The 12,887-nt window shown below is 36.7% G+C and overlaps 1 protein-coding gene across 1 annotated transcript; it reads right to left on the bottom strand.

Annotated features, from left to right (window-relative positions):
* Positions 1–1,193: 1,193 nt before the first annotated feature.
* LOC146166588 (melatonin receptor type 1A-like) lies at positions 1,194–10,082 on the bottom strand. Its single transcript, XM_083391131.1, has 8 exons — positions 9,995–10,082; positions 9,104–9,258; positions 6,671–6,834; positions 4,460–4,536; positions 3,751–3,904; positions 3,430–3,496; positions 2,063–2,379; positions 1,194–1,296 (listed from the first exon to the last, which is right to left on the bottom strand). Exons 1-8 carry the CDS (start codon positions 10,080–10,082, stop codon positions 1,194–1,196), a joined length of 1,125 nt encoding a protein of 374 aa, XP_083247257.1.
* Positions 10,083–12,887: the final 2,805 nt, after the last annotated feature.

The following is a 12,887-nucleotide window of genomic DNA, read 5'->3' as shown; positions in this document are numbered from 1 at the left end:
GGTACCACGATAATGGCTATATGCCGCACACACTATGGAACATTTTAACAAAATTAGAACAAAAATAATAACCTAAATAAATTAAAAGCATGGCATGAGTCGAAAAAGGGTTTGACCTTTCCAAGAGGCGAAAACCAATTACCGGCGTGAAAGAATAGTTTCACGGTCCATATATTAATATTCCGTCAACATGATTTTGCTGCAGTTGAGTGACGTTGAAGATTAAAAGGCCGCATTATACCGAGTTTAAATGCAAATTACTCTTTAATAAAAGCACAACTAACCACGTTTTACACTATAATTATTATTGGTGCCATTTGTAAGTTCTAAAACATGCTGCAAATGGAAGAATTAGGTATTGTTACTTGATTAGCTGTTGCCTAAAATATAAGAACTATAAATTTGTTTAACTATAGCAATAACGCCGATACAATAAGTAATACAGAGCCCAATAACAAAACTGTTTCAGTACATGTTTAACAGAGATTATTTTTTAGATTCATTTCGGTAAACGTAACGCAATTTCTTTAAATGAAACTTTCGAGCCTACAAATTACGCAGATATGGCACAAACTGTGCAAAATAATTAAAAAAAAAGATTGTACTGCAAAAAACAACAAATTCCTTTTACGAAAAGGCTCTATGTGCACACAAATCTAACAGTTCGTTTTGTTTAGCCGAACCGTAATTTTAGAGAAGCAAAAACGTGAAAAAATTGGGAAACGCCGAGGTAGATAGAGGGGCCTGTTTTGCAAAATAAACAATAACATAACTTTGTAGTGCCTAATGACAGATACGCACACACATGTGTTCAATATTGGATACGCACACACATGTGATTAATATAAATCAAAAACAGCTCCTTTGGTAATTTTAATTCTTTACCAACGTTTCGGCAACCTACACAAGCCGCCTTCGTCAGGGAGGGTTTTTCACCCTGACAAATGCGGCTTGATTAGGTTGCCGAAACGTTGGTTAAGAATTGCAATTACCAGAGGAGCTGTTTTTGATTTATATTACTATGCATGGTGGCAACACTTTTTACATGTGATCAATGAAAGATACAACTGTGATCTAGCCCTTCTGAACTTTGCAGTGGCGTGAACTTCATTGTTAACCCTTGTTGGTCACTCACGGTGATATTGATGATTTAAGTTTAATGCCTTCCACCTTTTTTTCAAAGTGCAACGATTTCAGCTGAACGGGAAAAGGCAGCAAAGTGTCTTGTTAATAAACCTCTTGTATCCGTCCCGAAAGTTCTTGTTCATCGCACCGTAAATAATGCTGTTCAGCGCGCTAAACACAAAGGTGAACATGGATATGTTTATTTGGTTTCACTATGCACGGATCTGTAAAATAGCTTGATTATGAATTGTAAAGCCAATAAGGTCGAGTAGATCGACATCATCTTGATTAAGACGTTTCGACACGAGCTTGTATCATCTTCAGTTAATGTGACTGAAAAGTAATCCAAGCACCACTTATACAAAAAAAAATTGCAACCCCGAAGTGCTCAGAGGGGCTTCGGTGTCTATCCTAGACTGTAGCCCGATTTGAAAGTTGACTCTTTATCAACACATCTGTATCTGTTTAACACCTGAAGGTGCTGAATAATTATTTGACTATAGAAATTCAAAATTATAACAATGGCGTTCCACCTTTTTATAAGTAATACTTGATTTACTTCGCAGTCACAATAACTGGAGATGATACAAGCCCTTATCGATATGTTCATTGCTTGGGAAAAAGATTCCCAGGGAGCAGCGAAAGACCGTTAGGGTCATAAAAGTAAGCCGTTCCCTGAAGATAATGTGCAATCCTCTGAATTTTACTGTGATGTTACTAAGTACAAAGAAATTATACAATACACATTGACGGAATAAATCAGATTACAAATAATAGCTAAAACATCTCCATTAAATTGTTATCTGATCAGCATCGATACCAGCCTGGCATCCTAAGAGTACAGATACAACCACTTGGTATCGGGTATCGTCTTCGATCCGAAATTATCGGACATCCTTTTGCAGAGGGTGTTTCAAACATTCGACAATAGCGTTACCTGTTGGTAAGTCCCAAGTAGATGAGTGCTCGCTTCACGAGTGCGTTTGCTTGCGGGTTGATAAGGGACAAGGTGGGGTAAGGACCCAGGCAGATAAGGTACGCTACAACCACTGCCAGCATCATTGTCACCATCTGCCTTTCGCATTGGTTCATAGCGTGACTCGAGAGACTTCGCCGGACCTTTATTGAGGTTTTCCATTCGGTTTTAACTTTGGTTTTGCTTTTGGTTTCAGACGCTCCCGTTTCGGTAGAGTTGCTAAGGAACGTTGAAGTTCCCGAAGCTGCCGTTTGCCTGGAGTAGCTGACCTCGTTCATCTGTAAAGCGTTGTAGTATTTTGTTTTTATCCGTGGCCTGATTTGTTCGCCGTGTTAAAACTTAAATTTAAATACAGACGAATAAGTTGTTGAAAGTTTGAATTTGTAAAATCTAATTGCTACGGCCTCGGTCATACGAATACCTTTTCTCCACCAACCGAGCTACATAGGCTCACCTTGGTAGTAAGTTATTTTACATATTGATGTATAAACTATCTTAGTGCCCATGCCAATAGCACCTCGTTGGAGATGGGCTTTTCAAACGCAACGAGTTTAAGGGGAGAGTATTGCTTAACCAATTTCACACATTGCTTTACATTTGTATAAGTTGTAGGCTTACTTCGTCCACCTTTGATTGTGCACATTAGCCATTAGGGCTGCGGAGTCGGGCGAAAATGTAACCTGAGTCCGATTCCCGAGTATGACTTCGGCCGAAAGTTTGAACCCGAGTCCGACAACCAAGTCTTAAAACCCATTCCGGCCAAATCCGGTTTTGTCCTGTTCTGTGAATCCAACTCTACAGCCTTTACCCATTTACTTAACTAAAATAGGCTGGATATTAGCAATCCACTCAAAGAGTGGGACACAAACTCATCCACCCACAATACACGGGTTGGAAAATAATGTACCAATAAGCCATTCAACCTTTGCAATATACTGTTGGAGGCCTCATTATGTTCAAAAATTGGTACTACGCATGTCGGACTCGGGACTCGGTAGTTTTACGCAGTCTTACCCGAGTCCCAAGGCCAATTTCGACTCCGACTCCGCAGCCCTGATGCAAATATTAAATTTTGTGCAAAACTAAACCCTTGGGATACAAATCCCTATATCAACATACATCGAATAGATAACATGAAAATGTGAAACAATTTTGTTCAACACTTTTAAACCTAAAGCGGTGCCAAAATCTTCATTAAATGAAATAAAACGTTTTTGGAATCCTGTGTGTGAGTAAAAATAACGGTGTAACAAAAACAAAAATATATTTTAATCTTCTCCAGGAGTATCTGGAGTAAAGTTCTGCAATCGTTTAAAAGGGTCATGTACCTTGAGACATGCGCTTGGAAGTTGCCTTCTGCGTTGCTTTATTCGTTTACGGGACTTCATTACAAATCTGTAAAGACATGTATATTAGTGACATTAAGTGTAGCATTGTGGTAAAGGTGTGATTAAGGTATACACGAATTTGTTGGTTAAAAGGTGAGGAAATGATTTTATATTGCATTTTACAGCGAAAATTATACAAAATAAAACTATTTATTTTAATTGTTTTTTTTTCATATTCATATACCGTTCCTGTACCGATACTAACACTTGGGTATCTGCTCCTGTTAGATATTATCGGAAGTCCCTACCAAAAACACTTACCTGAATATCTGTATGTAGAAAAACAGAAGTAACACGAGGGGAAGTCCCACTGCTGAGCCGATCATGACGAAGTTGTAAGCTTTGGATTTTTCGTTGTGGTCATCCCACAAGCACATTGCCACGTACGGGTCGAAGTCCAGAAGTATACCGCTCCCTGAAGTTGCAATTCGAACAGCAATGAATTAGAATTACTGATTAACTCTTATATGTTTTAAGGTGGTACAATTTCGAAGTTTTGCATCGTTTTAGGCTCAATGTGGTCATTTTTGGAATTTTTTTAACGTTTCTTGATAGTCAAAATGTAAAACGTAGGACGCTCGAAAATACCTGGTTAAAATCTGAATATATTAATTAACACAAAAATAACGGGCAAAGTCACGAACTTTTTAGGTCTGGGATACCAACACGCAAAAGTGACTGGACATGTCTGACGTGTCCTAGTTTTAACATTATTCTCCTTGCTATGAGCTTCAATTTTTCTTGTTCATTCAACCATAAATTGAATCAACATGACGTCGATAATGCGCATTGTTAAACTAGAATGTTGGAACAAAGCAAAATAGTTTTGTTTTAATACCCCGACTTATCTTTCATATAGTCTACCCACAACTTCCACGCCAGTTATAATGGTCCAAAGTTAATTTACACTTATAATGAATACGTCACAGACTCGTGACGTCATTCCGTCTACGTAACTGCTTGCGCTTACCAAACCAGCCGGTGATTTCCGGGAGAGCAACGAGTGCTGCTTGAATCCAGCAGTAGATGCACATCGCAATTGTCTTCCTGCAACATATTTAGGCTTATTTAGGGAATTGTACATTGAAACAACGCCGTATATTTAGAGCTTGGAGCCGTTGAGCGCACAAGTTTTATTAGGACCGAACGTTTTTATTCGCATTTGTATATAACAATGCTAGGTTAGGACCTAAAACCTTCGCAGATTAGATACGTGAGCCGTAATCGTTGGTGAAAAAGCAGCTTCAGAAGGACTAGATAACAGTTGTTGAACACACATATGTGTCTGGATCTTTCATTGCTAGCTTGCGATCCATAATAATCCTTGGTTGTTTAGGGCAGGAACGAGCGGGCTGCATAATAAATTATGTTTATATTTGCATCCGACAAACCTATACCTCTGCAATATAGAGGCGTTGGACAAACATTTCCGTCAATAAACTATCTATCTATTAACCGTGTTTTTTTAAATGCCGGTACAGGTAACCCCGCGGCATAGGCGTAGCCATGCCCCCCCTCAAAATTTATAAATATTTTACTCTTAATAATTTTTTTTTAGCATTTATGAGCAGTACCACAACAGTCGATCACAGGCATGCCACACCTTCAATTGTCATGCACTGTTACATCATAAACGATGTAGTTATTACTACGTTTGCTATACATTAATGCAGTTTTAGTATTTTAAGACAGTTTTTTGCTCTTTGACTGTGTTTTGAGTATTGCGTTAACAATCTGTCAGTTGTTGCTCGAAACGGTTTGCTAGCTTTGTTATTTTTGTTCGTTACGGCAGTTAATACAATGATAAAAGCTAAACAAAAAAGTTCAAACTTTTTGGCCCCCCCAAAAAAATTTTCTGCTGGCTACACCACTGCCCCGCGGGCCGTAGTTTGATGATCCCTGGGTTGGGGAAATTGTTCTTTTCCATTTCAATGTCGTTACCCCCCGAAAGAACCCAACTTATTTCCATTAGGCCAGTGGTTCTTGGCCAGGGTTCGATTGAACCCTTGGGGTTGGACGAAGCTGTTTCAAGGGTTCGGCAAGGACGTCCTCTGGAGCATAAATGCTGTTATTTCGAGCTAACTTCGAATCTCTTTTTTGCGCCAAGGTGTCATGTAACGTTATAAATTAAAAGTTTGGCAAATTTAACCTTTATAAATGCAAGTTTAAAATTTGATAATGCCCAGTTTCAGCTGCTAGGAGCAAGAAATGAATACTGAGCGAAAATTTGGGGTTCGACGAACGCTTGCAGAATAGCATAGGGGTTCGACAGGTTGCCGAAGGTTAAGAACCACTGGTTTATAGGCATTCACATTTTCGATTTCTTTCGAAACATGTCGATATGCATTGCATCGGAAACAATTGAAACAAGATTTTAAATCTCCTGGGACCGAATAGTAACAGTATAGCTATTGGCAAGGTCACCGCGTAAAAGCGTATACTACTATTCGAGCCTGATGAAAACAAATGATATATTTCTTCTGGGACCGAAATATTTCTATGCAAGGTGGTTCCTTAAATCAAAATCGCATACTAGACTTATGTTTGGACTATTTTATCGTAGTCCCTTTTTGGTTTGATGCAATGCTTTTGTCAGTTTAAGTTGTTTTGATGTTCAACTGTTCCTTTTAATAGGTGTGATACTTTTGACTAATTCTAAATATCCTATTTATAGTTCGGGCTGTCCTTATACCAGGGCTGCGGAGTCGTAAAAATTACCCGAGTCCGACTCCGGCCAAAAAAATAAACCCGAGTCCGACTCCCGAGTCCTGCGTCCGACTACGGTCAAATGTGCGATTTTGTCGAGTCCCGAGCCCGGTCCATGCTTTACAGCCTGTATTTTACCCATTTACGTAACTAAATTGACGTGGATATTCAGCAATACACATATAGGGGTGTCGTATAATTCATTCAAAACAAACCGACTTCTCGAGTCCCGAGTCCGACTCCAGCAAAACAAACTGACTCCTCGAGTCCCGAGTATCGAGTCCCGTGTTTAAGAAAAAAAATTATAATTCCATTTAGAACAAATATAAGCTCATACGAAATACATAAAAAAATTTGAACTAAATATACACACAGTCTAGAAAAATAAAAGGATCTTACGAATACAAATTTCCAATTCAGCATTATACACCGATTGACGGTTACTAAATGGTCTTCAACAACAGATTGGCATCACCTCTTTGAAAACCACTTGTCGAAAGTGGCAGAGCGTGTGATCTTCCAGTAACGTATAAGGGCGATGAACATGAGGGTTTGCATCGAAGTGTTGCAGAATATGGTTGCGGTGTAGCCTATCATGTGGCAAAATACCATGGCCGAGGCGAAAACGTTGGTGTAGCCCTGCGTTAACAGCAGAACAACGTTAGCACTGGCTTGCGATAGTTCACAAGGTTTGAATAATATGAAAATGTTAAACACGAAAATAGGATACCGGTACTTTAAAATAGAGGCCTTATTATTGTAAAGTATAAGCTGGGTGGTCGTTGGTAATTCTATTCAAAGCAGGGGATCTTAAACTTTTTTTTACCGCGGACCCCTAAATTTATTTTTTGCTTCGCAAAGCCAAAAAATTGGACCAAAGCCAAAAAATTTCAATTTTCAAAAATGACGTCATAAACTGACGTCACAATCAAAAATACTTTTGAATATATGCTAACAGTGTTTTTTTTAAGGTGTTTTGGGGACCGAAACGGTCCCCCAAATTTCTCCAGCGGCTTCCCAAATTTTGGACTTTGGTATTTAAATGAAACACTTGCGGTCTCTTAAAACTACTTAGCGGTCACCCAAACCAAACCTTAAAAAAAAACCTGTATACTAATGATTTAAGTAAAATGAAGTCTACATACATTCGGTGCTAAAACGTTTTATCGTTAATTAAACTCTTTTCTTTGAAAAAAATAAAACTTATTAATACACTAAAATTTCAATTTGCCTTTGTGGAGCCCCTAAAATTATCTCACGGGAAATTATCTTATGGACCCCAGTTTAAGATCCCTGATTTAAAAGGTTTGAAAAAAGTTTTTAAAATAGAAAGAAAATGATTATTATGGAAATAATGTTATGCATATTCCTCCATTAAAACATTTAAATACCTGCGAAGCTGTCATAGTTTTAAACGGAGAGTTCGAATATTAGCCTCCTACCTAATTAACGGGAAACATACTTTCCGACCAGTTTTATTTATGAAAAGCTTTATGAAAATCAAAACAGATGATAAAAACTTTTATTTTTTAACATATGTTTTTAATAAATAATTTTCTAAGAAGAAAACGGGATTTCCATACAAAGCAACGTAAAGCTTAACTTTTTACACTCGTATTAAACGTGATACAATTAATGATTCTAGCCGCGTGGTTTAATCCCCTTTTATTTTAACCATAGGCAATGAACGAAAATCCATTTGTCGGGAATTCCCAAGTGCTTACTGATTACAGGAAGCTATACGACAAGGTTCATGAGCGGGGTCTTTTCAAGCCATTATAATTTATATTTTTAGGTCTTCAGGCAAAACAACAGTGGCCTAAAAATATTCTATAAAAGTGGACATTTTTTAAGCTTTTAAAAATGTGCGCTTTTTTTCGAATGCGCGCACTTTTTTAATTTTGTTGACATTGTGCAAAAAATGCCTGTTTCAAAACCTCGCTGCAAAAAATTTTATAACAGCCTTAGGCAAGCTATACCACTCTACTAACCGTGACTATTAAGAATCTTTCCTGCTGCATATTTTCCTATGGTATCGAGTCTACAGGGACGTCAAATAAATTGGAATGGTTTCTGATTTGACGGATATTGATATAGGTCTTCAGGCAAAACAACAGTGGCCTAAAAATATTCTATAAAAGCGGAGTTTCTATATTTAAACATTTTTTTAATGTCGTAATTGGCCTCGTTTTCGATCATTCTAAATACAACGATATGATAACAATTGTAAAATTTTGTTTAAGTACTAACGTTACGACCTCCTGTTTGGGCAATCTTCTTCAGGGCAATATAATTGCAACTATAGGCGAAATATATCAAATATATATATGATAACCTGGACAAACTTGGCGCGCCTAGATTTAGGAACAATATCTCCTAAAGTTATGCCGCTAATAAACTTGGTACTTGTTTTGGCTTTGTCTATTCAGCAAACACATTTTTAGCAAACAATATTTAAAAAATATTGAAATTAAAAATTATGAATATTAATCATCAGCGATATTCACCATTAACTGTTCAGCCAACAAGTTTAAACTTTAACGATATAAACTAAGAGACACCATCTTCAAAAAGCGCTATAGATCATGTTCAATTTCATTCTGAATGGGTGTTTAATGTTTTTTTTTTAAATACATAACTGCTCAATTTTATAAATTTTCCTATACACGTCTATATTTTCCGCTATGCCAAACAACGGTCGGACATATATAGGAACAACATGGATATTTTTAACAGCGGTTTGGAACCTACTTTGGGTAGGACAGTCACATAAATTACACAACATTTGAACGGACAAAAACAAAACATCAGTAGGTATAGTTTAATAGTATACTTTTACTAAGTTTAACATTGTACGGGGGCACATTTAATAAGAAAGCAGGTTCCCCACCTCTAAAAATGCACTTACATTTACAACGGAGGCTAGTATAGTTGGAAGAACGAAGCCCGTTACAAAGATGTCGGCAATTGCAAGGTTGAAGACGAAGTAGTTCATGGTTCCGATTCTTCGCAGCTTCTTGTCTGTTGATAGGGCTCCCATGATAAGGATATTCCCCACTGTACCTGTTACACCACACGGAACAATATTATTCACTAAAATATATGTTGTAATGATTTAAGTCAATGACTTGACCTAAGTGCTCATTTTAAGACACTATTTTCAAAAAACTTGACTTACTCTCTGGGTCAAAATGACTCGACTGGACTTGAGTGTTTTGAGCACATAACTAGAGTTGACTTAAGGCTTTGGAACAAATGAAATGTTTTTTTTCATTGAGCAAATTTTTAAATTAGGTTATTGAGCTTAAAATTTTCAGATAAAACAATATGATTGCCATACGTTGCGTTGATGATGTCCTTTTACGTTATTGCTCATATTCGAACGAGTGTGTCAGTTAATGTTTTTTACTTGACTTGCTATTTATTCGAAAAAGACTTGATTTATAGGCTTCATTTTCTTTTTTATATATTCGTGAAGTTATAAACTACAATCAGTCCAATAACAGATAAAACTACGATAAATGTTTAAAAAAATCACCAAAAGAAATCAGCCAAGGCATTTTTTTTTCATTCTTAGGCCTAAAAAGCCAAAGAAAACGTAAAACTAACTATTTTAAGAAAGTATGGTTGCTTAAAAGAGTCTCTTCTCCTTGTTAAGAAGGTAATACGTAAGCTACCGTACTATATAATTGCTGGAAGAGTATCTTTTTAATTTACCATGCCGGTAGCAACGGCGCATAAATTGGGGTTGGGAACGATTGCTTTAAACTAGAAAACATTGCTGACAAATGTACTTCACCTCCGACAATGACCGTAGTCAGGTAAGCTCCTTCCACCAATGGATACTTGAATATATCAATGGTGCTCGAGTTGGCAGTCACATTCATTCTGGCTGACGGACTGAAACTCCTTCTAGAACGGCCCACGCCAAATAATTCCAATCACCAGCCACTGATTTTTTTTTGTTAGAAAACTGCAACACTTGTATAGTTATGCTTTTCACGCAATCTAAAGCAGGGTTTCTTAACCTTTTTTGTATGTTTTTATCCGTTTAGCAAAGACGAATATCAGATTTACCCCAAAAATATAAAATGGTGCTCATACATGACGTAACAATGAAGTAGCTAAGATATTAAAAGTATCAATTAGCGAAGCATAACGCTACCGACACTAGATAAAGAATCAATAGGCTACTAGGCTAGCTTTAAATTAGTAGTTAATCTAAACTAGGGAAGTAGGCTACGGTACCAATACCTATCGCTAGTACAATTTTTCTGTCCCGCGAACTGATGTGTATTTGATTGATAGTTCATTTACCCCCTAAAACGAGGAATATACCCCGGGTTAAAAAGCTGATCTAAAGAGATCGATAATTGTTCATCATTCATTTTAATGGAAGGCAAAAAGGTCGAGTAGATCGACATCATCTTTATAAAAGACGTTTCGATACGAGCTTGTATCATTATCAGTTAACGTGGCTGAAATATATTAAAACCTCACTTATAAAAGGTGAAACGCGACTTTGAGATTAATTATCAAGCTACAGTAAAGACCCGTGTATAATGTTCGTATTTAAAGAGCTATTTTTCCATTATTTTTATTCGAGGCTATATAGCATTTCGTCTCCCTAAAATAGAATATTTCAAGTCAGTAGTGTGGGATAAAAGTAAGGCTATTGTTTTAGCGAAGCCTGTAGGCTACTGTTTTAGTAGGTCTAAAGGTCATTTTTTTACGGATTGTTTTTTTCTCTCAAGGTCGACATTTTGTATCTTTGTCTCTCGAAAGATAGTGTCATATTTAACTTTCTGGCTTTTCACAGGAAAGATATCTTGAAAGATGTTTTCCTACCGTGAACTGTAAAGCTATAATGGAATTTTTAAATTAGCAAACTACCACACGGTTTTAACACGCTATAATCACTACAGCCCAGCAAAAAGACATAAGAACTTCACTTTAAATTTCACCGTATTCCATCTGTCTGGCCTTCCTTAATGACAGCAAAACTAGGCAAGAAAAGCTTTAACAATCTTCAGCTTATCAAGGTTCATTGTTCTGGCATTGTTTTGGTTTGACAAACGCAAAATTAAGCTTGCCTTGAAAAATCGCTCTGAAATTTCAAGAGGCTGCCATTACACTAGTTTCCGGCTGTAGTTAAAAAGGTGCTATATTTTGCTAGACTGTTTATAAATACATCTGAAAAAAATAAAGTCACTGGGCCTGCGATCTAACTTTTTTCTGATGCACATATTATTTATTGACCTTTAAACTTTTAGATTAATTTTCTTTTAACTTTTTTTAGGGGCATTTTTTTCAGAATATGGGCAATAACTCTAACTCAAAAATGGGCGCGCATTCGAAAAAAAGCGCACATTTTAAAATGCCTTTATAAATCTGCGCACATTTTTGAGTTACAGTTATTACCTACATGAAAGTGTGCGCACATTTTTGGTTTCATTAACAAATGTGCGCACATTCTGAAAAAAAAGTGAGCATATTTCTGACGGCTTTTAAAAATGTGCGCTTTTTGTCGAATGCGCGCACTTTTTAAGTTTTTGTTGACATTGTGCAAAAAAAATGTTCGCATCCCCGTTTCAAAACCTCGCTGCAAAAATCTTCATAACAGCCTTAGCCAAGCTATAGCACTCTACTAACCGTGACTATTAAGAATCTTCCCTGCCTTCATATTTTCCTATGGTATCGAGTCTACAGGGACGTAAAATAAATTGGAATGGTTTCTGATTTGACGAATATGATTAGCCGCGCCTGTGACAAGGCTATTTGGCGACCACATGTCGACTAGACGCAATAGACATAGTTAAGTTGAAAAATCGATGGAAGAAGCGAAAAAACACACTGTTGCGATTAGATTCGCCTCCCACTTTTTTACATGGGCGGTAAAAACACGTCAGCGCAGATAGACGGCGATAAATAAGGCGAAATAATTGTATTTTCGTATCGCCCAATAAGGTATACCATAGTGTTGTAATGACTTAAGTGCACATAAGTCATTATTTTCAAACGACTTGACTTGACTTAAGTCTTTCGGAAAAATGACTGGGGTTGAAATGAAGGTTTATCATTTAGCATTTTTGGTTAAATTGGGTTATTTATCTTAATATTTGCACATAAACAATTTGTTTGTTATACGTTGCGTTTATCATATGTTTTACTTACTCATATCCGGAGGAGTTTATCGGTTAACGTTTTGTTTTAATGACAAGGACTTTAATCGAAGTTGACTTGCTCTAATTACAGTATGACTGGACTAGGACTTCACTTATTATTCGAAAAAGACTTGACTTGGACTTAACTGGGACTTAAGTTTAAAAATGACTTACTTACAATACTGGTATACCAACATCACGCCGAACACGTCTTTTTTATTTGACTTACAAAAACGCCGAAAATTGTTGAAATGGCAAGGGTACACAGTGTTTAGAGAAATCGGAAAGTTTTGGCACAAAACAAATTAAAGGAAAATTTTGAATTTTTTAGGCTGTGTGGAGTCAACAGTGTGTATTTAGGGGCAGAGATAAAAAAATATTACAACATTCTCAAAATCAAAATTAATTAATTTTACGCTTAGAATGAATTTCAAAGCACATACAGAAGATTGGTAGCATTCTGTGTACGTTTTAAATAAATTTTAAATTATTAATAGGATTGCTGATAATATATTAGGATTTATTAGA

The sequence above is a fragment of the Ascidiella aspersa genome, chromosome 1, assembly GCF_963924565.1.
Source record: "Ascidiella aspersa chromosome 1, kaAscAspe10.2, whole genome shotgun sequence".
Classification (NCBI taxonomy): domain Eukaryota; kingdom Metazoa; phylum Chordata; class Ascidiacea; order Phlebobranchia; family Ascidiidae; genus Ascidiella; species Ascidiella aspersa.
The sequence above is the reverse complement of the archived record's forward strand: the minus strand, read 5'-3'. Positions and strand labels throughout refer to the sequence as shown.

Coding starts and splice junctions, on each gene's coding strand:
- LOC146166588 (XM_083391131.1), bottom strand. CDS start 10,082: ATGAATGTGACTGCCAACTCGAGCACCATTGATATATTCAAGTATCCA. Junction 4,537..6,670: donor GACAAGTGGTTTTCAAAGAG/GTGATGCCAATC, acceptor AATATGTTGCAG/GAAGACAATTGCGATGTGCA. Junction 1,297..2,062: donor TACTTGGGACTTACCAACAG/GTAACGCTATTG, acceptor CTTTGTGTTTAG/CGCGCTGAACAGCATTATTT.